Genomic DNA, 25685 nt, shown 5'->3' with positions numbered 1-25685 from the left:
TAAGCCATTGTATACAAAGGTGTTTAATCTGTTGCTTCTAGTTCAATGAAAATATTGGAAAAATTAAATCAGAACTCCAGTTTGTTCTGACTGGCCAGTGTTGAATATATGAAAGCATCTAAGAACTTCTGTTTTTTGAACATTGCAACCATACTAACTAGGCCAAGTCAAGAATGGTGGACAGCTTCCCTTTTATTTTCCCAAATTTTAAAAGAATAAAATTATTTGCGCAGTATAATACACTCCTAAGTTATCTGAATGTTTCAAACTACTGGGAAGACTACCATCTGCTTATTTCAGTCCCTTAAATATATTTTACTACATAAAAGTGGATTCATGTTACCTTTCTGTTAAAGGAAATATATTCAGGTGAAGACTGATTTTTATTTTTTTTTTAGTTGCTCAAGAAATTTTCAGCGAGTAAGTCTCAAATGTTGATATGTGTAAGCTGCAGTTCTCTTTCTATTTAAGTGGAAACATTCTATTCACTGATGTGAATGAGAATTATAATCTCAAAATGTTAATAGAGAGACCTTACAGTGCAGTGTATTTCTTACTAATTGTCAGTTTTCAGTCTAAAGTTCAGTTGTCATAAACACTGTGAGTGTTAAGTAAATTTGTATATTCTCTTATGCCCTGTCCATTTAATTTAAGTGGGGGGAAAGAATCCCAGTACATTTATGTGTGCTGTGTTTGCCAGGTTTTCATCACTGTTTGATGAGGGAAAACTGGCAAAAGCTGCAGAGATTGGGTGGTAGAGGAGTTATTATACGGTGGCAATTAAAAAACTAATTTGCAGAGAAGTGAATGTGGCTCAGTTTTAGAAGGTAAGAGACCATCAAAATCTGGAATCCAAATCCCATTGGCATCCAAGATTTGTTTAGGAAGGTTTTGTCTGTTTTTTATCCCTGTCATGAGGGCAGGAGAGTCTCCTGCTCTCCCATAGCAGAGATTTTTAACTCCAGGGAATTTTGAAGTCTTCAGGTATTCTTTGGTCCTCTGGAAAGTGTATCTGCGTTGCCCTGAGAGGAGGCAGAGGTACCTGGCCCAGAGGGTCATTGTACCACTGCAGATTTTTGGTTTTCACTTGTCCCATATCCAGTATGTCAGTGGAGCAAAGCTTGGGAGTACCCTTGAAATTATTCAATATTATGTTCATTCTAATGGTGTAAATAGTTATTTTTAATAAATACTACTTTTTCTACATAGAAGTCATTCTTACCTGAGTTATGGAGAGCAGAAGGAGCTTGGAGACTGGAATGTGCTCCTTTAGAGCTGTGCACACCCCAAGATGTGTTGTGATGATACATGCCCTCACCTTTACCAGGTGTTTCCTTGTTACAGCTTCTTTTGTAGTAACTCTGTGGGAAAGCTTTTCTAACCACTGGCCCAAGGGAGAGGAAAGTATCCTCATTGTTCAGCAGGCAGAGGTGTGTACCAGTGATGGGCTCTTACACATGCAGCCTGTATGGTTAATGGGGAGCTCCTCCATCTCATTATTCACTTGTTTTGAAGGAGTACAGTGTCATGAATAAAGCTGCAGAATGTTATCATTTGACTAATCCAAACTGAAAGAAATGAGAATAGGAGGGAGCAAGGTAAACTGGGAATTTATAAAGGCCTTTATAAAGCTCTAGAGAAGCCTTAAAAGAAGAGTGTAATAGAAACTTGCTACTAAGTGCCAGAACTCTGAAAAAGAAGAATTAAGGAAACATTTGCAGTGGAGAGAGTGCATAAGGAGGCAAAAAGCTCTGAAATAGTCTTCATATGTAAAGAAGACTAGAGGAGAGAGAGGAGTCTCATCTCATGAGACTCATCATGACTTGGTGTAAAAAATATTTGGAAGATGGGACCTGTGTCTGCAGCCTCAAGAATGGTTGGTAGTTTTCTTTGCTGTTGCTGCAATTTGAAGCAGTCCTCCTCTATAATTGCAGCTACCTCTGTTCACATTGTGGGGCCTGAATTAGGGCTCCTGGCCGTTACTTGAAATGATGGATGTGGAGTCTTTGCTGTAGGGCTGCCAACAATGTATGGAGATACTAGAAAAGGATGGCAGAAGTGAGCAGTGCATAAGACCTGTCGCTAGACATTGTAACAATGGGGTGACAAAAGCTGACTTTAGTTACAGAATATTTTTGTTAATAGCTAAATATCAAATGTGTACAAGACAGTTTGACAGTCCATTGAACTGTAGGAATGGTGACAGGGATTGAGATAGAAAATACATATCTTGAGAAGATTGTGTGTGCTCATATCTCGCAATTTAAACTCATTAAAAGCATTAATTTCCATAGTGAAAATGAGCTAATACATGTTTGGGATGCAGTTTGAATTTATTGCTGTATGATGATGTAACAGTAAGCTATACCTTGACTTGATTTAAAGTAAAATTGTCCCTCAGATTAGCAGACTTCTATGAATTATATTGACTAGTACTTGCAATCTTATTGTAGAAATTATTTTTTTTCTCAAGATGAGTAAAAAATAAAAGTCAGAACTATTGCTTCTTAGGTGAAAATGCAAGATACAGGAACATGAAACCATCTTGAAACAGTGGTTTTCCCCCACCTTGTACATCAGTGAATGTGTTTCTGGTGGAAGTTCAGACTCCAAGAAACCTTTCATATGTAGTGTCCTGCAAAGTATATTTTAACTTGCTTTTCTTAGCTTGCTTCTGTGAACCACTCAGAAATAGCCCAGAGATTCCTCAAGTCAGGGAGTTACAGACTGTAACTCAGTGCATGGTGCACACAGTACCTTTGTAGCTTTTCCTGTGCTGAGTTTAAAATTAATTTTGATATCTCTGATAGTGGTGTCTCTGTTTAAACAGGCCTGTTTATGTTTGGAGATTGAATTACACTTTTGAAACTGTTAGTGTTAGTGGAGAAGAAGTGAAAAAAACAGGTCAATAACGTTCTAGTTAAGATTTAAAAGGTTGTGATGCTTTTTGGAATTACGAAGAGTTTATTCATTTATTATGAAGAGTTTATGTAAACCAGCAAAGGAGCTTGACACTTCAGGACACAAAATGATTCACACGACCACTCTCAATGTCAGAACAAAAACCTGTGATTTTATTTTCTAACTCCAGGATTTACAGATTCTCAACAATGACCAGGGTTTGGATAATTAAGTTACCACCTACCCAAGCACACTGGTCATGCGAAACGTCCATCAAAAGACGTTTTGTAGAAGGATTGTGATAAACAACTCATGTTTACAGGACTCTCATGGGAAAGTAACTAAAACTATGAAAACATTATCAGAAGGTTTAATTTTCAGGGTGACAGGAGCTGGTTTGCATTGAGCAGACTCATAAGGAAACAAATATATATGATTATCTGACCTGTCTGGAAAAATATTCCCTTCCTTTCTCTGCTCTATGAAATTGCTCATGTGAAAATGGAAAAAAAGGCCTAAATCTTAATGTATAGTTAAATTATTTTCTCCATGTTCTTTAATGCAAATGTCAATCATCTTACTCTTTATCATTGCTGGATGCTAATTTTTCTCCTTGGCAATTAGTAAATGTTGGATGTCAAATTAAGTTAAAATTAATGGCAGAGGCAAATGTTGCAGTTATTAGCTCACAAGTGTCTTCAACTGGTAGTGTGTAGAGATGCATTCCAAGCATTGCAGACAGCTATGGATTAACCATCAAATGATGGTGAAGATTAATGATTGGCCTTTTAGCTCACTAATTTAGAACAATTTCTGGTAATTAATTTTGTATTATCAGCTTTACAGTTGCAAATGCCTTAAGGAAAATGAAAAAATTACTTACATACATTTAGGGTTCTTCAAGGTCTTGTAAATTGTTGTGTGCTTGCAGGTCCTAATGTTTAATCTTTAAAACCTTTATGTACTCTGTGCACTTGCTTTTAGTAATCATAATTTCTACTTCATTTTGCATTTTTGTTGGTACCAATTTTGTTAACCTTAGGTTAACAAAAATTAGGTTAGGTGTTTTGTTTTGTATGTATAGTTTGGCTTTGTGTACTCAAATACCACATCATGCAATAGAGTTTGTAGGGGAACAATTGTCTAGTGCCTCCTTTGTAGAACCACAATTTCTTGGTTTCCTGTCAAATTGAATTAGATTGATATATTGAACAGAAGTGTTTTTACAGCCTGAAAATTGGCTCTTGTAAAGTTGGATTTTACAAAGCAGAATTTCTGAAATTTGTATCCTTTTGTTATATGAGAAACCTCTGGACTCAAAATGGATGTTAGAAAAATACTGGTTAATGTGGTCTTCCTAATTCTGTGCCTTGGTATTTTGAGTTTTATTTAAGGGTCAGTATTTAATACATTGTAACATGAATTCTGGTTAGTGTTTATGGTCAAAGTAGAAACTGCTATCCTCATTGAGTGGTTTTTTTTGTTCTTTTAGTTCTGTACAGCCTAATTTTCTTCACCAGTGTTTCCTTACGGTTTCTTTCATTGTTCTGAAATCAGCATAGATTCTCATCAGATTTTCCTTGGATTTATTTGCCCATAAGTTTACATTATCTACCTGTGAAGACAAGTTGTCAGCATTGACCTTCTTGCTGGTCTTTGTTTCTGTTTCTTTTTAGTAGCAATTAAAAATCCTGCAGTGTGCAGTTTCATTTTCAGTATTGCTCTGTAATGTCTTCCAAAGCATTGCCTGTTCCAGGTTTTAGATGAAATCAGTTGTGAAATGGTCTTGCATCCCTGTACCATACATGGTGTTTTTAAATGTTGATCATACCGATCTTACTGGTTGGAAATGTGGAGGTCAGAGGCAGCCTTGGCTGCAGTGACCATGAGATAGTGGAGTTCAGGATTCTGGGGGAGGGATGAGAGTAAAAGCAAGCTCACAATCCTGATTTATGAAGAACAGATTTTGACTTATTTTCAAGTGAGGCTGATTTAAGGCTGTGAACCAGATGATCAATTTGTCTGGTAAGGAAAAATCTGAAGCTGCAATAGGTTTTTGTTAAGGGGAAGGGGCTTGGTAGCACACTAGAAAAAAGCAATATAGAGAAAGAATAGGTCTCAGGTTGTACCAGCTGAGATGCAACTGACTGCCCATTTCTCCAAAAGCAGTTGCCAGCCCTACAGACTGTATTCATGGAAAGTGACAAGCCATAAACTTGGTAACTTTTACTTCTACATATGAGGTTTACACTAGAATGATGCATGAAAATATGGATGTCCACACTGTTAAATATTATGAGGCAGTGTGCTTTCTGGGAAGTACATAAAAGTTTCGCTGAAATCAAACAATGACATTTTCATTTGTTAAATATCTCTTAGTGTATGCTGGAACAAAGGTTTTTAGTAGTTTTGGAAATGGAGGGAGCAACAGGGAGAGAGAAATGAGGGAAAGCTAGCTGGAGATAAGTTCAAGTTATTAAGTTTCCTTCTTCAGAAAAGCAGTGATTAGACCTAAAGTAGCAGCTTTACCTAATCATGTTTTGGAAGACAAGTGAAAAATGTAAGGGACAGCTTATTAGCATGATTTTTTGTGTTGACTTTGATATTCTGATTGTGGTACAATTCAGGAAGTATTTCTCAAGTAATAATGCCCCCCACAGGTTCTTTTTAGCAAAACCCTAGAATCAAATAATTTATGGATCCATTATGACAGATGGACGAATTCTCAAGCATTTGTAATCATTCACACTTCATTTTTGTGCATAACTGAATGAAAACTAGTATGTGAAGACTACTTTTTGGGGTTTTTTTAAGCAAGCAGAGTGAGATATCCCAGTTCTGTTTCTAGACACTAAAGTTCAATTAAATTAACTTGAAGGACTGACATACTTCCAATCATGTTAAAATAGTGCATTGCTCCTGCAGTGCTTTAGGATACTTGACTAATTGAGAAAATAGTATGTTAAAAAGCTAATATTGACATCAGAACCTGCCAGAAGTACTTTTTGTGTTTTCCCTTTCTTTGCTTATATCTGATTTGTCAACTGTAATTTCTAGTATCTTTTTAATCTGAAAAAACATTTTTTGACTTCCCTGTGTCATATTAAGGGAAAATATTCCTACTGACTAATCATCACTTTACATAACATGTACACTGAATTTTTAGATGAGATCCAAATGAATGAGCTGAGTATGTAAGAGAATGAGGAAAAGTGTATTGATAGATTTAGTGGAATGCACTATTTTGCTTTGGCTATGGAAAATGTTTGATACAGAAAATGATTTTAAAAAAACAACACTCAGGTTGAGCTTATGTTGAGAAAATTTTGGAGAACTGAGCTTACAGATAAATAAACACTTGTGCTATGGAGTATAAATCTAAATCCTAAGTGGAAAGATATGGATAAACTAAATTGAATAACAGTGTAATAAAAAGTTAGTCTAGTGATATTTTATTTTTTAAAACACAGCTACTTGTTTGGGCAAATGAGATTTATTAGTGTGTATATAAAGAATTTTTCTATTTGGGTATTTTTTTTAAATACCTAGAAACAACAATAATATTTTCAGGTGAGGAACAGAGAAGTATTTTCCCGTTAACCAGTTTGTGTAGCTTTTCTCAGGCTGAGATGGGGTGAATAGCACTCACTGGAGGAAATATCCTCTGGAGAATTTTAGGAATTGTTTGGGGATCCACAGGATTTTGGCTTTGTTACGTGCTTCTCTTTGCTCTGACTTTGTGAGATTGTACTTTATAGTGTAAAATTTTCATAAGATTATGTATCTTGGTGGATTTCTGAGCATATTAAAGGTGCTAAAAAGATGTGAAAGCTCTGTTACTTCTTCCAGCCTTCTCCTTCACAAAAAAATAGAGGTTTTCAAATATAGTAATTCTGTGGATCTTATGCTTAGGACGTCCTTTGGATCAGTCCAGTTGGGGATTTTTTGACACTGGCTTTACTTTTTTTTTTTTCTTCCTTTTAGCCAGGAAAACCAGGTACATGTATGTAAGAAAAACTTGCTGTCAGTTGAAGTAATATCTAAAGTGCAGGAGTTTCTTTATGGAAATAACAGTATACAATATAAATTTGTGATTTGAGTATCAATTTTGTTTTTTTGTATTTTTGTTTTTTCCAAGATAACAGACATTAATATATAGTTTGTAATGTCCTTTGAACTTGATCCTTTTAGGTGACTTTTGAAATGCACAAGGAGAGTCTTTCCCAAATGTACAAGGAGTACCAAGGGAAAGGAGGTGAAGGGAGTGGAGTACATTCTTCAACTCCAATTAGAACAATCTCTGGGATTAGCAAAGAAGCTGAAACCATGGGAAAACAACAATCTCTGGAGTTAGAAGAAAATGCTGCTGCTCATTCTTGCATTACTGCTGGTGATACGCAGTGCAGAACTGAAAAAAATGAGAAAGAAAACTCATCAGATGGTGGGCAACAAACTCATTCAGTGTCTAATCATAAGGAGGAATTAGAGGGGGAGGATATGGGTACTACAAAGGATTTAAAAGCAGTGCCTTGTGTGGAATTTTCTCCAGAACCAGAAACAGTGAAGGCCAGTGTCTCAGAAATCAGTACTGGAATAGCTGAAGCAATTGAAGATTTTAACAAAGCTGTTGAGCTTGTGGAAGAAACAGTTGCTGTCACTGCTGCCTCTTTAGCCATGCAAACCCCTGTGGAAGGAGAAACTCCCACTAGTCCAGAAAGACTGGAAAAATTATCAGGAGAGGTGGAAGATGAAGATGACTTTGTTGATTTGAAAGATGAAAGTAGTTTGTCTTTACCTTCAGAAGAACTTGCAGAAAGAAACAAGGAATGTGACTCTAATGCAAGCGAAGTGACAAAGCAGGAAGAAACACCAGAGAAGCAACCTGAACCCGGGCGTTTAAAATCTGAGGGTACTGAAAGTGTGGATGAGAAGAAACAAGAGCTGACTTTGCCAGAGATGGTGAGTTCTGCAGTTCCAGAAGTAGTAACTCAGCCAGATTCAGCAGGAAAAAAGAAGCTGAAGGAAGGAAATGTAATTACTAGTGAAACCAAAACAACTGTGGAAAATGCAAATGCACATGTGGCAGAACCTGCTGGAGCCTCTGACAAAAGAATTGCCAAGCTTGATGTCTCCAGTGTTGCATCAGATACAGAAAGACTGGAGCTGAAAGCTAACATGTGTCTAGAAGCACCTCTGCCCCCCAGATCCATGCCTGAGGTAAATTCTACCTGTCCTTCATCCGTCCACCTTAAAAATGAAGGAAGTTATTTTTTATTAATTTTTTGAGAAAGCATACCTAAACATTCTGGGGGTTATAATGTGTATGATTTTTGTGAGTAAGCTATAAAATACTTTTAACCCTGGGTGAAAATAGCCATTATTCTTAATAATTTGTGTATTGGGAAGTCTCCAAGATTTTTGTACATCCACATATGAATGCTGATATAAACTGAGTATTTGACTAGATGGACACTTCATCTCAGTTGTTTTAAACTATAAAAATTGATAAGTTTGTCACTACATAATGTCAATCAACCTTTTTTTGTACAAGTATACATTATGACTGGGCTTCTGTTGTGTGCTGCAGTGCTTCAGCCCTCTAGTCTTTAGTTTCTAATCCAGCTTTTAATGGTTAAATAGTCATGTCTCTGAGTACTTCCCTTCTGCAGAAATACCTCCTAATGGATGCTCTTCAGTCTGCACCATTCTTCCTTAAAGGAGGAAAACCATTTTCTACAGCAACATATTCTACCCCCCTGGTAAGGTTGGGTGGCTGCTTGTGAATACCTGGACTGGCAGGTGTGGTAGTGCAGCTGTAGCCTAGTTTGTAGTTTTGGTATATCCATGAAATAGCATTTGTGTAATAGTTTTAGCTTTATTTGGAACCACGTACACAGTCTGGACTTGCTGGATACCTAAAATCCCAAGTCTGTTAAATGCATTTCAGTACCATGAGAATTAATAACCAGAGTATGGGTTTTGTGTTTTGTTTTCTTTTTTGTCTGCAAACTGTGCATTCAGCCCTCAAGACAGCAGGTTTCCTCAGGACAGGAGCTGGCTGCTCCATCGGATGGGCAGAGGAGGGACATGAGGTCAGGTGTGTTCCGTATTCCCGAGTTCAAGTGGTCACTGATGCACCAGCGCCTGCTCACAGACCTGCTCTTCTCCATAGAAACAGATATTCAGATGTGGAGAAGGTACATCCTGTGCTTTATGTCGAGTGATCCAGACAGTGTTCAGTTATAAGAGGCTCATTGACTTAGACTCAGGGACATCTGGTATTTTACTCATTATTCAGTAGCTTGACTTATTTTGTGACGTACACCAAATTATTCTCAGATTATTTTTTTAAAGACTCTTTACAGACATAAATGTGTATTGGTTCAGGGCCTGCCCACAGATTTGGATAGAAATCCTGGCTACATGTAAGTCAGTGACAGTCTAGCTGTTGATTTTTGTTCAAGCAAGATTATAGTTTTCCTAACTATATTTAAGTATATTTAATGTATTTAAAGGCCTGTGTCTTCTATTCTTATCCAAATGTGGATAAGAAAGATAGATATTATACCCAGAATAGTATTTCTTGCTTCTGCATTTACACACATGGAGTTGCTGCTTTAATAGGATTCTGTGAAACCAGAGATGTTAATTTGAAGACTGACTTCTAACAGGGATCTGGAATATAATCATGAAGATCTTCGAAAAACAGCATTAATTCCGCGACTGAATTTTAAGGTTTTGTAACTGAAATAAGAGGGGTATCCATTGTTAGCTTGTAGTAGCAAGTGTCAAATTTAAACTGAACTATATAGCTGTACTGAGTGATAAAAAGGAATGTCAGGATAAAGAAATAGAGTAGTTAAATGATTCAAACAATTTAAATTGAGGTGAATTTTTGTCTGGCTATAATTTTTCGATATGTTTAAGTTAACATATCAGAACATCATCAGATATAGCTAAAACATACTTCTATTTTACCCTCTGTTTTGGAAAGTTTTTGACCTTTGTTGACTTTTAATTTCTCTGAGAAATCCTTAGTATTTGCTTTAGTTTTCCAAATATTTAAGTTCAAATCTAGTTCACTATTCCAGGAGACTTCATTCTCTTTCCTAATACAGTGACTTTTGCTAGCAAGCAGTCATAGAGCAGCCTATAATGTATCTTTATACAAATGAGAATTAGCAATCATCTTGGTGTTTTTAGCTACCTATGATCTTGAGCAGTTTATGAACAGAAAGGAAACGTAGTTTTAGGTTTAGATTGAGATATATCAGTTAACCCTTACAGTCATGAATTATTTGCTGCCTCACTGCTAAGTGTCTGGTTTTAGTTTTGCAAAAACAGAAATATGTTAAAATACCCTCAAAATAAAGCTCTATTCTTAATGTCTTTTTTTTTTTTTTTTAATTTTTGAACAGCCATTCTACAAAAACTGTGATGGATTTTGTGAATAGCAGTGACAATGTGGTGTTTGTGCACAACACAATCCATCTCATCTCTCAAGTGATGGACAACATGATCATGGCCTGTGGTGGTATCTTGCCATTGCTTTCTGCTGCCACATCTGCTACTGTAAGAAATTCCATTTTTATTAGAAAATTTCTCACTTGTGGGAGGATGCCTTTCTTTATGGAGTGTATTATTTATTATTCCTGTTCTTTTGGGAAATGGGAAATGCATATGGGGTGTTTCCACAGGCATCTCTTTCCTCCCTTTGCTGCCTCCACGCTTTCTCTAAGATAAATTGGGCGCTTGCCTTCTTTACCTGAAAACATAAAATAAAGTTTCCTACTTTTGTTGCCCCACAGTGGTCTTGAGTGGGATTAAATCCCAATACTAATGATTGTTCCTAGAATATGAGTAATTACTAGTTTTGAATGTGACTGATAGTGGACTTCCAGCGCATGTTTTTCTTCATTTAGCATGCAGGGATATTATCTTTGTGAAGAAGTAAATGTTGCTTTCAATTTTTCTCTGTCTAGCATGAATTGGAGAATATTGAGCCAACTCAAGGACTTTCAGTAGAATCATCTTTAACATTTCTCCAGAGATTAATCAACCTTGTAGATGTGCTAATTTTTGCAAGCTCTCTTGGTTTCACTGAAATTGAGTCTGAGAAAAATATGTCATCTGGAGGAATTCTGCGACAATGTCTTCGTCTGGGTAAGCAAATGAAGACCATTTAATGAGCATAGGAGCTTGCAGTTACCAAGTAGTTAGATGTTAGTTTTGTTTTTTTTTTCTGTCCATTGTTTTGTTAAATCAAGTCTAAATGTAGTCAAACGTTAAGATCTTTTTCAGTTTTATTGTATTCTGCAATGCATATAAATATATATATATTCCTCTCTAAAAGTTTAAATAATATAAATTAAGTTTGGTAGCCTGTTTTGATTTTATCTGTGAGGATATTTCTTTTGCCAAAGTTCCTCAAATAATTAAGGATGGGAATATAGCAACCTTAAGAAAAGTAATCTTGTACTATATATAAAACGGAAACTTTGTAATACTTAGATAAGAGGTTTAACACTTGAAGGTCAATATATGAAGGTATGGTGAAAACTAGAAGTATGAATTTCTGAAGGGTTCAAAGTGGGCAGTAATTGTATCCAATTATTACAGTATGTTTGCTTCAAATTGGATTGAAAGAAAATGGTCAGTTACCTAAAAGAGTAGCAAATATTCTGAAAATGAGAATATATGAGATCATAGCAGGGTCCAGGTCGTTAATATAGGAGGAGAGAACTCATGCTTTGTTGCATGCTGTAAGACTTTTTTTAATGAAAAGTTTAATTTGCATGAGTGCCAGAACAGCTCAGAGCCTCAACAGTAACTAGCCTTCCTCTCCCTTTCTAGGCAATTAAAACTTTGTGCAGGTAGAACAAGATTTATGGGATGCAAACAGGTATAGAGGTGGGGTAGTTCTTTTTTCCTTTGAAAATACATATTAGAAGATGAAATAGGGCACAAATGTGAAGCTAAAAAAAAAAAAAAAAAGTAAAAAGTTGTGTAACTTCAGAACATTTAGCCCAAGAGTAACAGAGTATTGTGAAGCAAACGTTACCATTGTTTCAGTGGTGTATCACTTGTCTTCTCCATTGCTAGTTTGTGAAAAATTTAACTGTCTTCACCCTAGCCACCCTGTGGTTGTATGCATGGTAAAATTCCAGTGAGGGATGCTCACTCACTTTGAAGTATCCATTAGAAACAGCATATATGTTCTAATAGTTTAGCATTTATTTTTAGTTATAAATGATTAAAGAATTTTGAGCATTGTTTTGCAACTGTCTAAAACTTAAGGAGACAAAGTATTTTACTAATGTGCATAAACTATTTAATTTTAAGTGGTAAACAGAATTGTATTATGCATTTCTGTCAGGGAATATAGAACAATACTATTTCTCAGAATAACTCTTCATTCTTTCTTTTCCCCTCAAGTGTGTGCAATAGCAGTAAGAAATTGCTTGGAGTGTCAGCAGCATGCACAGATAAAGCCTATTGGAGACACTGGCAAGAATAAAAAAGCAGTGCAAGGTTTTGTAGGATCAGGAAAATCTGCAGCAAAGGCAAGTTAAAGACCACATTCAGAAACACATAAGTTAACAATGATTACTGTGTTCAAAGGGATGAGTTTTTAAATTTGTACCTGCACCACTGATACTTTAACACACCTGAAGTGGGGTGGCACAAATGCTGGAAATTAAGTCTGTTGCAAGAAATGTCCAGATTTTTTCTCCTTTAAAGATGAAATGCACATCTGGCCTTTCTGCTCTAGTTATGACAATACCATGTACAGTGGGTTATTGTACACACTTAATGATTCTTGGTAGAGTGTTTTTAAAAACAGGATTTTAAACAATTGGGTTTTTTTAATAGAGTCCAGTGGACATTGTGACTGGTGGCATTTCTCCAATAAGGGACCATGACAGACTTCTGCAGGATATGGATATTAATCGCCTCCGAGCAGTAGTGTTCAGAGATATAGTAAGTAAATACAGTCCTTTTCTTTGCATTCTGCTTGTATCTGTTTGCTGAATGCTTCCTCTGTGTTACAGAGTTTGGCTAAATTGGATGTACAAAAAGGGAATACTGCTTGCAGTAATTAGGAGCTCATAATACTCTGTAGCTGTTGTAGTGTTTGGGGTTGAAAAGAGGGAGAGGTGAAACCCAACTGTCTCCTGGTCTGGCTCTTTGTGTTCTTAAGTATTGATTTCTGCCTGTTGTATATTAATTATGTTGTGTTTAGTACAAATGTGTACATAGACAATGTACGTGTTTATGTTTATGTATCATAAACCTGTTTGTATGTTTTGAAAAAGTCACATTCTTCTAGCTAATTAGAAATTAGAGGTCATCTCTAATTCCTTTATTTCCCATCAGAGGAACCAGTTTGTGTGCAGGTGATGTAGATATGCACATGTTTTTTAGTCTTGGATTGAATAAAAATATCTTTGCCCTGTGTCAGCAACTTTATAGCTGATATTGAGGAAACTGAGATTGATTGCTTGTAAAAAACCCCTCTGTAAGCAAATACTGCAGCTATAATGGCTGTGATTCATTGGTGGCCACAAGCCTGGACACCACAACTTGGTTTACAATCATTAGACTCTTTAGCAAGTATAATGTCCAGAAAAGTGAAGGATTTTGAGTTTTATTTTTACTGTAATTATTGATTGAAGCAAGCTTCTTTCAACTGCTACTTAAATATCAGTGTGAAGAGAGTAACAGGAAGTGCCTCTATTATACTGGTGGCAATGAAAGTAATCCTAATGATTTCTTCAAGCACATTTTGTAAACTTTTTTCTTTTAAACAAAACACCAAAACAACACCCACCCACAACCTCTGCTTTTTTTGCATATCTAATCCATCAGGCTCTCTGTTTCACAATAAATATAAAATGATGCAATAGCTCTGCTTTTTGGCTGAGGTGTGGAGCTATGGGGAAAAAGTAGATTTAGAAAGATCTGGTTGGGAATAGTTTTTGTGTGAGCTGTTTACACTTGCATCTAAATGTTTTATTTGCATGAAATTTCTTACATTGTATTCAGCACTTAGAACCAGGAGTGGCATGATTTGAATCTATGAGTTCTACAGCAGGAACTCTAATGGAATCCACTTACCCACCAGTAGCAGTACTTACAGTGACACATGAGCTTTATTTCAAGCAGTTCTTCAAACACTGCTGAAAAAATAAGGAAGAGTTGGTTCTAATTCACTGGATCCCTACTTTATTAAATAGAGTTAGAAACCATATTAATAGCCATCTAGGAAGAAAATTCTTTATAATTCTTACCATTGTAGGTGGCTTTCCTCAATCTCACACTGTGATTATTCTATGCAAGTTAAGGGTCAGGCCAAGGGAAGATAGGTTGTTTTTTCGGTGCAACAGATAGGATCAACCTATGTTACCTGTTCTTAATAGAAAGCTTCTCATAAACATCTCCCAGAATAATTAATGATTAAAGAGCTCTTCAAGGAATAGGGAGCTTTGATGGGCACTACAATCATGATAGAATGAGCTTGATAATGTAACTTAGCTTCCTCTTGCTGAGGAAAAAATTGAGTGTTACCTGAGCCCTGATGTGAATGAGAGGTAAAAACTCCAAACTCTCTTTTATTACTTATGAGTCAGTGAGGATCCAAATACTTACTTCATTCTCCTGTGACCCAAAAGTGTATGAAGCTTTTTGCCTTTGGTAGCCAAAAAGAACAGGCTTAGGCAAAATCTTTATGTCCACATTTCCCTCTGTTTCACTAGGAGTGACTGATTTCTCTGGGGAGGAACCTGGCATAATTCATATTAAGATTTGTTTTCAAGGTTTTCTTAAAATATCTCCGTAAAGTTATAGCTGTAATGCAAATGCATATTGGTCAATTCTTGTTTAAATTGTACATAGTAGATGACATCCATATGGACTATTTGATAATGAAATAAAACCTTAACACTTGTTCTGGAATTTGCTCCTTTTCCTTCATTAATATGTTCCAGTCATGTAGATTATGCTTGCTTTGCAAATGCTGTTAATATCTTGGCATTTTTGAGGAAATGTAACAGAAGAAACACCTGTGAGTAAAGGGGACCTAGACCCTACACTAATTTGAAACATGAAGTCAAAACACACAACCTTAGCCAAAGTTGTCATATGAATGAAAAATGTAAGGATTAGTGCCACTTGAATACAACAAGTGTTGTATTCCTTAGCTTTATAGCTGAGACAAACTGTGACTAGAGAATATTGTTCTTCCATTGCTGACATGTCAGCTCCCTCTCGGTCTGTTTATGGTAGTGCTGGGCATGCTTCACAGAAAAATAAACATACTGCTGAAATTGTAATGGAAAAATCTGTGTGTCTGTTTTTTACAGGAAGATAGTAAACAGGCTCAGTTTTTGGCTTTGGCTGTTGTATATTTTATTTCTGTGCTCATGGTTTCGAAATACAGAGATATACTGGAACCCCAGAATGAAAGACGACCACCAAACCAAAGCCAGTCACTCAAGGAATCAGAAAATGAAAATGAGACTCCTGCTGCAGGTGAACTATTAATTAATTTGCCAAATGAAATAATGTGGCTTAAAATACTGTAGAAATCTTCTTTAGGACCAATGTTGTGATAATGATGTTAATAATGACCTTAAAATGTGTTTTCTGGTCTTTTGGCATGAACAGTCGTGGAAAGCCCATCTGTTGCTCTTGGTGCTTCAGCCTCTACTGAAGATTCAGAAAGTACAGCATCTATGCAGAGAAGGGATTCTGGTCTTGGGGAGGAAGCAGCTCCAGCACAAACAAACTGTTCAGGTGGTGCTGCTGAAGCAGGACCTCTGAGTGTCAGTGCAGGTCCAGATGCAGTCAGTGAAGTCCTGTGCACGCTCTCGTTAGAAGTCAATAAATCTCAGGAGAGCGGAAGTGAGACAGGAACTGAAGAGAGTAAATCTGTGGCTTCTGTGCCAGCTGCAAAAAATGTCAATGTGAAGGACATCTTGAGAAGCCTGGTGAGCACACCAGCTGATGGGACTGCAGTGGATGCTGCTCTTCTGCCACCAACCTTCCTTGGAGTTCTTGGTGACGGAGCTGCTGAGCAGCCTGTGCAGTTCCATTCCTTTGACAGGTAATGTAACATCTGAAATACTTAAAAATTTGGTTTTACTTGAGGTATTTGTAAACAACAGGAAAACCCCACACTTCACCAGAACTACTAAATGTAGCACTGGCAGATGAGGACTGCATATTAAGTTGGTTTTAAAGAACTCAAGAAACAAAACAGACATTAAATAACTTGAAATAATGATACATAGATTAGCAGGTATATTCATCACAGAGTTGTATCTAGTCTCTCTTATTGTGGGCCTGAAAAAGAATACTGGCTTACTAATAGTTACAAATGGTTTAAAAACAATAGAGTAATCATCTAGGTGCCCTTCTACCTAGAGAGTATTCTCATATTCATTTGGGAAAATAGATGTGTGTTCTGCCAAAGGCCAACTTTAACTTTTCTCATTATTCTTTTGGTAGACATTATCCCTAAGCTGTTAGATTTACTCTGTTGTAACAGCTTTCTGTTTCATTGTCATAAATTTCTGCATTTCTTAGTACTCAAATGCTGCAGTGAATTCAAAAAGGAGATTGATTTCTTGATTTCTTTCCTTTTAGAATGAAGTGACTCTTTCCTAATAATAAATTGTGTCCCTTGTGTCTCAGTCTCATTAGCTCCTTATCTTTTCCCAAGCATAGCAAACCAAACTTTTTCTAGACTTAGTGCCTTATACCTCTTCAGGATTCGCAACATCTGCAAAGAAAACAAAAAAGAAAAGAAAGAATCGTCTAACACTTGCATTCCTGCCTCTAGGAAAGCCTTAGTTATTTCCAGAAATGCTGCTGTCAGTCTTGTACAAGGAGATCCCTTGTTACCATACCAGTATCTGATCTTCTGCTGATTCCCAACCCTCCTCTGGCTCTGATGCCTTTGCAGTCTGTGGCTGCCCTGTTCAAAATAGCAGCTGCCCCACAAGAGGAGTACAGTGGTGCCAGGGGTGTGGGTGCAGCTGTCACAGCCTCTCTGTTCCCCTCACACTGCCCTATCACTGCTGGGGGAAGAGACAGTGGTGTCTGGCCAGATGAGACACAGACAGATGGGGTATGACAGCATTTGGCCCTTTGCTCTTGTCTCAAAGTAAATACTGTGTTCTATTTGTGATGCTGAACAGGCAGACTTGTTCTGGGAGCAGGAGGATAATGGAGGCAGAGGGGGAACTGGTAGGAGCGGGACACTGAGTTAGAGCCTGCCACACCTCTCTCCCTGCTGCTGCCCAAGTGCTTTTGGCACTTCCCCTTTGTGGCCTCTCGATCTTTGCTGCAATGGGCAGTTGATGTCAAAAAAGCATAATGTTTTAGTCTGTGAGTAGTGCTTTTTTCTCATGAAATTCTTAGTATTCATTGCTGCATGGTTTCAGCCACACAAATAACATTTGTCTGGAGATCTGGTACAGAAGTGACTATTGCATTTATGAACTATTTTTTGGCTATTGTGGACATGAAAGGTTTGTGGTCCTTGTGCTGATTTGAATTGGTATATAGGAGGTTAACTAGACAGGAAATAATTGGGCACTTGCAGCCCTGATGGCTGACATAGGTAGATTACACCCACAAAACCTTATCAGAGGAAGATATGCAATTTAATTTGATAACATGTACACCAATGAAATACTGGGCATTGATAGCAGCCCTTCTGGCACTTGCAGTTCTGTGTTCTTTTTCCTGGATAGTTACAAAGTCCCTCATATGGTAAATACGTTGATATATGATAAAGCATGTTGCTGACTAGCTAAAGTTAAAATGAGAGAATAACTGTGTGAAACATTGAAAATTAAATGGACAGGCAAGTTTCATGGCCACTTGAAGGTGGCTGTATCTTTATGTAGTGAGACTGTTTAAAATACAAGTTTATGCTCTGAAATGACATGTAGTTACCATAGCAGGAAGGAATTGTGCCAGTGATAAAAAAACAACTCATACTTTTTATAAGAAACTGGAATAGAGTTGGAAATAATAGATGTCATCTCTGTGGTAGGCAAAAATAATAAGTTTTGTTGTGAAATTTTTCTTGGGGAAAACAGATTTAGGGATGGTCTTTTCTGTGTCTGGTTTACATTTAATATATTGTTTGATGGCAAACACAAATTCTGTGAGGGTTTTTTTTTTCCTTCTTTTTAAAGGCACTTTGTTAAACGTTGTTCCCATGTAGCAGTTTACCAGTGGGGTATCTCTGGGAATTTCAAAGCATCTCTCTGATCCTGCATTTATCTCAGGAATGCTGTGTCAGAAATCAAAACTCTCCTCATATCTTAAGGATTATCAACTTCCCAGCCATAGCTGGAGAGTATACAGTAACAGCTATGTGAGTGAAACCTTACTGAAGGGCTGCCAGGTTGCAAGCCTTTGCAAACAGCTAGGTGTATGTGTTCATTCCCATGCCAAAAATCTACCCCTTATCTTATGGGAAGATACAGTCTTGTGATTAGTGGGTGCCAGGAGTTTATCATGATAAATTTCAAGACTTGCATTGGCTTTTTCCCAAGATCCACAGGGACATGAATTAATGTTCCGATTTCAGTGTGTCCTAAACCAGCAGTTTTCTTATTTCGTGGTAATTGTGTAGGAAAAAAGGAGGGGACTAATGCAAGCAAATTCAAATAAAATGGAAATAAAAATAACCAAAGCTTGGGATAAAAAGAGAGATTTCTCTTCAGTTAGTCTAATAAAACCCATAACCTATCACTTGCCATTTTTACTGTACACTTTAAAATAAAACCTTGGTCTCTCCTGACTTCTGCTGCTCTATGTGGAAGCATCCAATAACGATGTCATTATGGGAAACTGATGCTGAGGGTTCAGAGGAATATAGGCTCTTAAATCATGATCTTGTATCATAGAGCTTAAATCTGCAGCTGTGCTGTAACTTGCAGAACAGATATGTTAATAAGCTTGTTTATGTTTTTGGAACATCATCTGTAAGTTGCTTAGTTTGGCTCAGCCTGTGTTTACTCATTTGTCAGTGGTGTGCATATGCCTTTGTAGTTTGTTTGTGGTAATTTCAGTTAAATTTCATCCAAGTCCCTTTTTATATGGAATTGATATATCTTAGACTTCACTGATTTGGGCCTCAAATGCAAAAAGAATAAACTATTTGTTGATAAGATAAAATCTGCCAGGTGTAGATGGAGACAGAATATGAGAATGGCAAATCTTTAGATCAAGGCACATGTGCTTTGATGGAAAGGTCAGCTCTTTCAGCAGACCAACAATTTGCATTCTGCAGGGACCAAAGAGGCAAACCATTTGAAGTCTTCTCCCTGCCAAACTGATTTTAAAGTTCTCTTGCAAAATTTATTGTATTCTCTCTATCATATCTTCTCTTCCCCTCCCCACGTCCTCTGATCTCCCATGGTTTTGAGAGCCTCTTATTCTTCCTTTCTCCTTGGATATTCCAAGGGAGACATAAGATAATGGGTATTATCCACAGACAGCAGAGCCCATAGAAGGATGCTGACATGGCAGACTGCTTTCCTGGCTCACAAAATAGAGGCAAAAATAAGTCTCTGATCCTCTTTATTGGTCTTTTGCTCCTTGCTCAGGAGTCTTCCAGTGGACATCGTTTTGATAGCCTGGAACAAGGCTATTTTCTTTTGGTTTTGAATTAAAACCATTGCCCGGTCAGGGTACAGACAAACTGTCACCTGCATTGCTTTTCAGTGCTAAAAATAAAAGCTAAGAATTAAATCTGTATAAATTCTTCTATGTCAAGAGGAATCAGAGCTCATATTTTTAAATTACAGTGAGGTCATCAGTTTGGGCTGCCTCATGTTGTATTAAGAATATTTGACTTGCACCCAAGGAAAATTCGTAACTTGAAATATATTTAAAATGAAATGGGGACTTCACAACTTAATGAAAAGTAAATATTTGGGAAAACACCAAAATTTTAGGAGATGCAGATATTTTCTGTCTTTATATTGAAATGGAAGAATCAGTGAACTGAAACCAGGGAAGGGTTCAATAAGTAAATCCGTATGGAATTTGTCAGAATAGATCATTATTGCGTAAGCCTTTGTCTGTGATGGAAGTCAGTGTTCAGCTCAGTGGTCTGTGCTCATTCAGCAGTGAATAATTGTCTGCAACACGAAGACTTCTTACACTTCAGCATAATTGGGACTAATAACACACTGACCTTCTGGCTAAGATGTATTTATGGTGGCTGGTTCTCACTATGCCTGGCCTATGTTTGTCAGTTCCCCTGCTGTAAATTCTTATTTTAAACCTTAAAGTTTTCATTTTAAATGAGAACAGGCAAGCATCTAATATAGTCATGTAAATGAGGCAGCTGAAGTGTTCTTAGCATGGTGCTTGAGGTCTCCTTGAAGGGGACCTTAAGCGTATTTGTGCAGTTTTTATTTTATTTATCCTGTAGCTGAAACCTATTATAATGAATGTTTTAATGTACAAATGTAACCCAGAAATATAATGTAATTGATGTGAATGTTAAGGAGTAAAATACATTGTTGCTCTTTTTTCCACATGATGTGTCTCTTCTCCTGTGTGAGCTTGCTTTATGTGTTCTGATAAAATTAATGATTACAGATGTTTTGTAAAATATGTTATTTTTGTAGATCTAAGGAAACAGAAAGTAGCTTGTTGATGAGTATTTTATTCATATGTGTAGCAACACTTAACTTTTTTAGAAAAATGCTTATCAGTTTAGCTACAGAAAAGGGCCTGTCTTATCTGTGTACTCTCTAAAAGCAAGTGCCCTATTATTTAAGGGAAGTTGAAAGCACATTAATTTTTAAGACAGTTCTGACAAATTTACTTGATTTAATAATTCACTGAACACTTCATGTTTTCTACGTAGTTTATTTGCTACAATATTTAAACTCAATTTTCCCGTCTCACATTCTTTATGCCAGTTGTGTTCATTTTTCTTATATTAGCATTTAAATAATCTTTCAAAAGTAGAACACAAAGGAACATTGGTAGCTAATGGAAAAATATTTCTTTGGAACACATTTGCAATTCCACCTAAATATTCAAAGAAGATATCATTTTTCTACCCAAGGAAGGAAAAATGTAGGAATTTCAGAATGTAAATAAAGAAGCATGACCGATGTTTATGCTTCAAAAATCTTAGTTTGCTTTTCCAGTATGTGGCAAATGTGAACATCTGTATGTGATTGCTGAGCTGTACTTTCATACCTTTGAAGAAGGTCTGGAAGTGGAAACTCCTGAAACAAGTCCTGCAGCTATACCATTGGTTGGTTACCCTGTTGAAAGAGAAGACATCCATGGCAATAAATTTGACATTACCAATACTGCAGCAGTGCACAGCTAGAAAGTCAGTGTGTCAGGATACTTGGATGTTTTGGTTTGTTTTTCTTGAACTACTTTAAGGATTTTTTTACATTAAAAGGCTGTGGCAGCTGACCAGAAGACCAGGAACATTCACAATTTGGTTTTTTTTTTTGCATCATGCTTTTCTAATATCCAACAAAATATCGAGCAGTATCCAACAATATCCAGCACTTCTTTTGGCTGTGTGCATCAGATTGACACAGCTCTTGGGGGAGACCTTCTTTCTTCACCAGAAATACTGTTTATTTTATTTTTGCTCAAAAATAGCAGTAATTTCAGTTGAATGTTCCAGATCACTATCTAAAATAAATTCTGTTTGGAAATAGTCTGAGCTCTATGGTGAGATGTTCAAAGACTCTCTTTTCTTACAAGGGTCCAAGGACCAACAGGATATTTTTGTTGTTGAATTTATGAAGTAGATTTGTTGAAGTCTTATTCTTTAGCTAAAAGCTTCTGTTTCAGTGGGATATAGTAAACAATGTATATCTCTCAGAAAAGTTTGTGAGAGTTGTTGTCTCTTGTTTGAAGCATGTGATGACTCTGGAATACTCAGGCACTTCCCTGGGTCCTGTTTATAAGGTAGCATGTTTTCTTGTATTTCGAAGTCTGAAAACTGTAGTTATTAATTTTTATTCCTTGAATCAATGCAAAAGGAATGATGTTGGGTAATTTAAAAAAAAAAAACCCAAGTAGCAGCTCTATTTTGCAGCTGTGAATAGAAGAAGTGCCAGATTTCTGGTGCTGGTAATGTGAGTATCTTCCTTGTAGTGAATGCCATTGCTAGATGCTGCAAATTATACTGGAAGTAAGTGTTAGAATATAGTTCCCTGTTTCATATACTTCATGGAAAGTAAGTTACTGAAGATTAGAGTAGCAGCTATACATGTATTCCCAAACTCGTACAGATTTGAAGGTGAGGAGGTAGACAAAAGATCTGAAAAGGCAGAAGGGACTGTTCTGGTCATTTAGTGCTGTCTGTTGCAGCCCAGAGGGAGAAACCCCAAAACAGTCTTAGTTCCTTGAATGCACCTCTCCTTGGGTAGCTGTAGAGTGTCTGCCAGTTTGCTGAAAATACTCCCTCAGTGCAGCCCCAGTTAAGCACACTGAAGGTCAGTAGGAGCTTACAGGTAGAAATGATAATCTAGGGTGTTGTGCCAGAAGGCTGTTGGAGCTGGGATTTCTTTTGCCTGCCCTTGTTGCTGGCTGCAGATGAACACTGTTGAGGTAACAGCTCTGTCTGCACACAGCCATCCTCGCTCCATGCATCTGCTCCCATACAGATCCTGAGCTGCCACTTGCCCTGTGAGGAGATGCTTTTAGTAATGTTAAAGCTTACTTCTCTTCTAAAACTCCTCCTTAATCCTTCCAGCATGTTCATTTCTGAAAGCAGTCTTTTCTGATATTAAATTCAGTCATAATTCTGCCATGTATGTATTTTATTTTTTAAGGTGTAGTTCTGGCCACGCCTTTTTTATTCTTTGTGACTTAAATACCACCTGTTTCATAGTTCATCTAGAGTCAGAGAGTAAAACCAGAACATTCTTAGGCATTCAGAGGACACGTGCATTCTGATTTGATGTTTTGAGAGAATTGTGATTGACTATAAGCCCAGGATACAGAAAACTTCTCTAAAGGACTTGTTTTTACCTTCAAGGTAATTTGATGTTTTCTAATTTAAAATTATTTATGTGAATTATGTTTTTGAGCAGACACAACCTATGTGTGCACAACTTCCATCTACATGTGCACTGAAATTTGTCACTGAACATACTCTCTAATCCAGTATATTATATCCAGTATAATTGTGTCTATTAGTTAGCAGCAAATGGATGATTATTTCTGTAACTTACTGGGTGTGCAAAGAAATTTTTCCAGATCAGGCAGTGAGGTCTTATGGAGTCCACCTGAATAGACACATATTTATAATGAGAAGTTATGCATTTTTAGGTGTAATATTATGGATTAGTATTTCTTGAGTTGGATATCTATACAGTAAAAGGACTTAAAATCTCTGAAGGAATACGTCTGGGCTTCAGTCCTGTATTATGAAGGTTGGAGAAATGTCCCAAAGTTAACTGTGCGTGGGTGTATTTGTACTCTGTAAACTTGTGTTCACTTCCTAACCCCTTTCAGGTGTTTGAATGTATGTTACAGAATAGTAGGAACAATTTCCAGGTAGTGAATGTCACAGAATCTTGAGCGAGAGATCCCCTTCTTATACCTGGGTGGTGCAAAATTAATTGGTAATGTGACAATAATTTTAAAAATGCTCTAAATGTATGACTTATTCTTAGTCTATTGTTCATGTTTCAGGGAAACAAACATGAACATATGAGCAAAATTCATGGTTTAGGCACAATATCTTGACTTGGGACTCAGGTGTTGTTGCTTCTATTTTTCTAGTGACTAGTTAACATTAGCAGTCACCCTTATAATGATATGACATGTACTGCCTCCAAATATGGTGCCTGCCTACTCTGGCCATTGAGGAGAGCTGATTTAATCAGTAGTGTGGTAGCTTCTGTGACATCCTTTAACATCCTGTGACTGAAGTAGGGAGTCAAATACATTCCTTCTTTCCCCATTCCAGCAGGAGCTGTTTTAGAAACATTTGAAAGAACTTAGGTTGTTCTCACACCTGAATTTAGGTCAAGTTTCTGAGTTACTTTGTTTAGAAAATTAATATTTTAAAGCTATTAAGGGAATACTTTCAGTGTGTAGTTGTATTACTGTCAACAAAAGATGTGATTAAATAAATTGAATGTTGAAGATTTTCGGCTTATGGTTAACACCAGGTAATTAAAAGTAAGCGCTGCAGTGGGAGTACATTATATATCAGCTGTACTCTTTACCTCATTAGCTGGGGTTTTGCATGTTTATGGAGCTAACTTGCAATTAAAAACGCCTTTAATGTATGTTTAACAAGGCCTTTTAGGTATTTGGAATGAAGTACTACAATTTAATTGAAATTGGTATAGCATAAATACATGTCTTTGTAACATGTCAGATAAATTGCCGTGCCTAACTTGTCACATCTTTTCCTCTGATGTAGTCTTTAATGCTGACTATAAGGCCTGACATTTAGCTTGTATAAAAGATGGAGATTCTCTCTTAACTCCAAGGAGTGTTTTGATTTGTTATGTAAATAAAACTTGATTGGCAAGATATACTTAAATTCATGCCTTAGCTGTATTTTTAAGATGTGATCATTTGTATGTGCATGCAGATGTGTTAGGATGTTTTTAGCTCTGGTATATCCTTCTTCAGTTAGTCTTCTGTTCTGCATTAGAATACCTGAATGTATGTCAATGCATCCTTCAGCACTGATAATTCACACTGAATACTGCAACATCTTTTGTAAATAGTTGCCTGAAGTTTAAAAGTAAATCTTGGGGAAGCTTAAGGTGCAAAGAAAAGCCTTGTTTCGGAACCCTTTTCCTGGTGATCATCTAACTTTGTGCTTTTAGTTAGGGGTTTCTGTGGAAGTGGATGAGATATTAAAGTGTAGCATTTAAAAGGTGTACCACCAACAAGTGAAGTGTCCTTAGGTTACCGTGGCCTACAGAAGGTGATTGAAATAGAAAGTAGAGAAGCAAAGGAACTTTTGCAGCACATGGAAGTGTAAGTGCTAGATGTGTAAGAACAGGATCACAGTAGTGTGAGCATTCACATACTTGTATGATTTACTAATCTTTTGTCTTCACCTAGGAGTGTTGTTGTACCTACGAAGAAATCAAGCATTTCATCTTCTACAGCTTCTATTGGTGCTCCTACAAATGCTGTCAGTGTGGTTTCTTCTGTAGATTCATCCCAAGCCCCAGATTTGTCAGGAGAATCTCCTGGTAAGTAAGGGTTAAATTAAACAACCTAAGTACCAGCACTTCTTCAGTCGCTTCTATTTACATCACCATTCACTCTGAACAGTAATAAAATAAAGAAAAAAATTACAAAAGTAGTACTGTATTAGAGAAAACCCCCAATTTTGCAACAAATAAAAATGTCTGAGCAATATTTATCTTAAATTAAGATTTCTCACTGTTTTGATTAAGTTGTCATACTATATTAACTTGTATTTAATATAAATATGGTGTATTTTAGAGATTATTTTTTATTACAGATTAATAATGTAAAGTGTAAGTTTATTTATAAATTCTGGGGTGTTTGACCAAGGGTACATATATTAGTGCTAAGTAGAACTGGAAATTACATTCAAGTATTTCCAATAGCTTTAGCCTGAGGTGAAATTCAGTGTTGATGCTCAACTAATTGCTTTGGACAGTTTTTTCAGTGGGGACAAAATTGAGTAGGTTGTTTATAAGCAAGTGTTCCTTTGAACCCTTGGTCTCTCCAGTTGTTCTGTGTGAGATAAATGATGTTTAACCTTA

General features: G+C 36.7%; 1 protein-coding gene across 5 annotated transcripts in view; it reads left to right on the top strand.

The window, feature by feature from the left end:
* LRBA (LPS responsive beige-like anchor protein) overlaps positions 1–25685 on the top strand; it is a 367479-nt gene that overhangs the window by 62363 nt on the left and 279431 nt on the right. For 4 of the 5 annotated variants that reach the window (XM_086889595.1, XM_086889593.1, XM_086889594.1 and 1 more), the window contains exons 23-31: positions 7093–8118; positions 8923–9098; positions 10320–10473; positions 10884–11064; positions 12337–12464; positions 12775–12882; positions 15264–15432; positions 15568–16006; positions 25009–25142. In XM_086889595.1, coding sequence (XP_086745721.1) covers positions 7093–8118; positions 8923–9098; positions 10320–10473; positions 10884–11064; positions 12337–12464; positions 12775–12882; positions 15264–15432; positions 15568–16006; positions 25009–25142 — 2515 coding nt within the window. Of the gene's footprint in view, positions 1–7092; positions 8119–8570; positions 8661–8922; positions 9099–10319; positions 10474–10883; positions 11065–12336; positions 12465–12774; positions 12883–15263; positions 15433–15567; positions 16007–25008; positions 25143–25685 lie in introns of all 5 variants that reach the window. The other variant, XM_086889596.1, reaches the window with a different exon arrangement.

The sequence above is a fragment of the Cyanistes caeruleus genome, chromosome 5 (genome assembly GCF_971803275.1).
Source record: "Cyanistes caeruleus chromosome 5, bCyaCae1.hap1.1, whole genome shotgun sequence".
Lineage (NCBI taxonomy): Eukaryota > Metazoa > Chordata > Aves > Passeriformes > Paridae > Cyanistes > Cyanistes caeruleus.
Note: the sequence above shows the minus strand (reverse complement) of the source record. Positions and strands in the feature narration are given on the sequence as shown.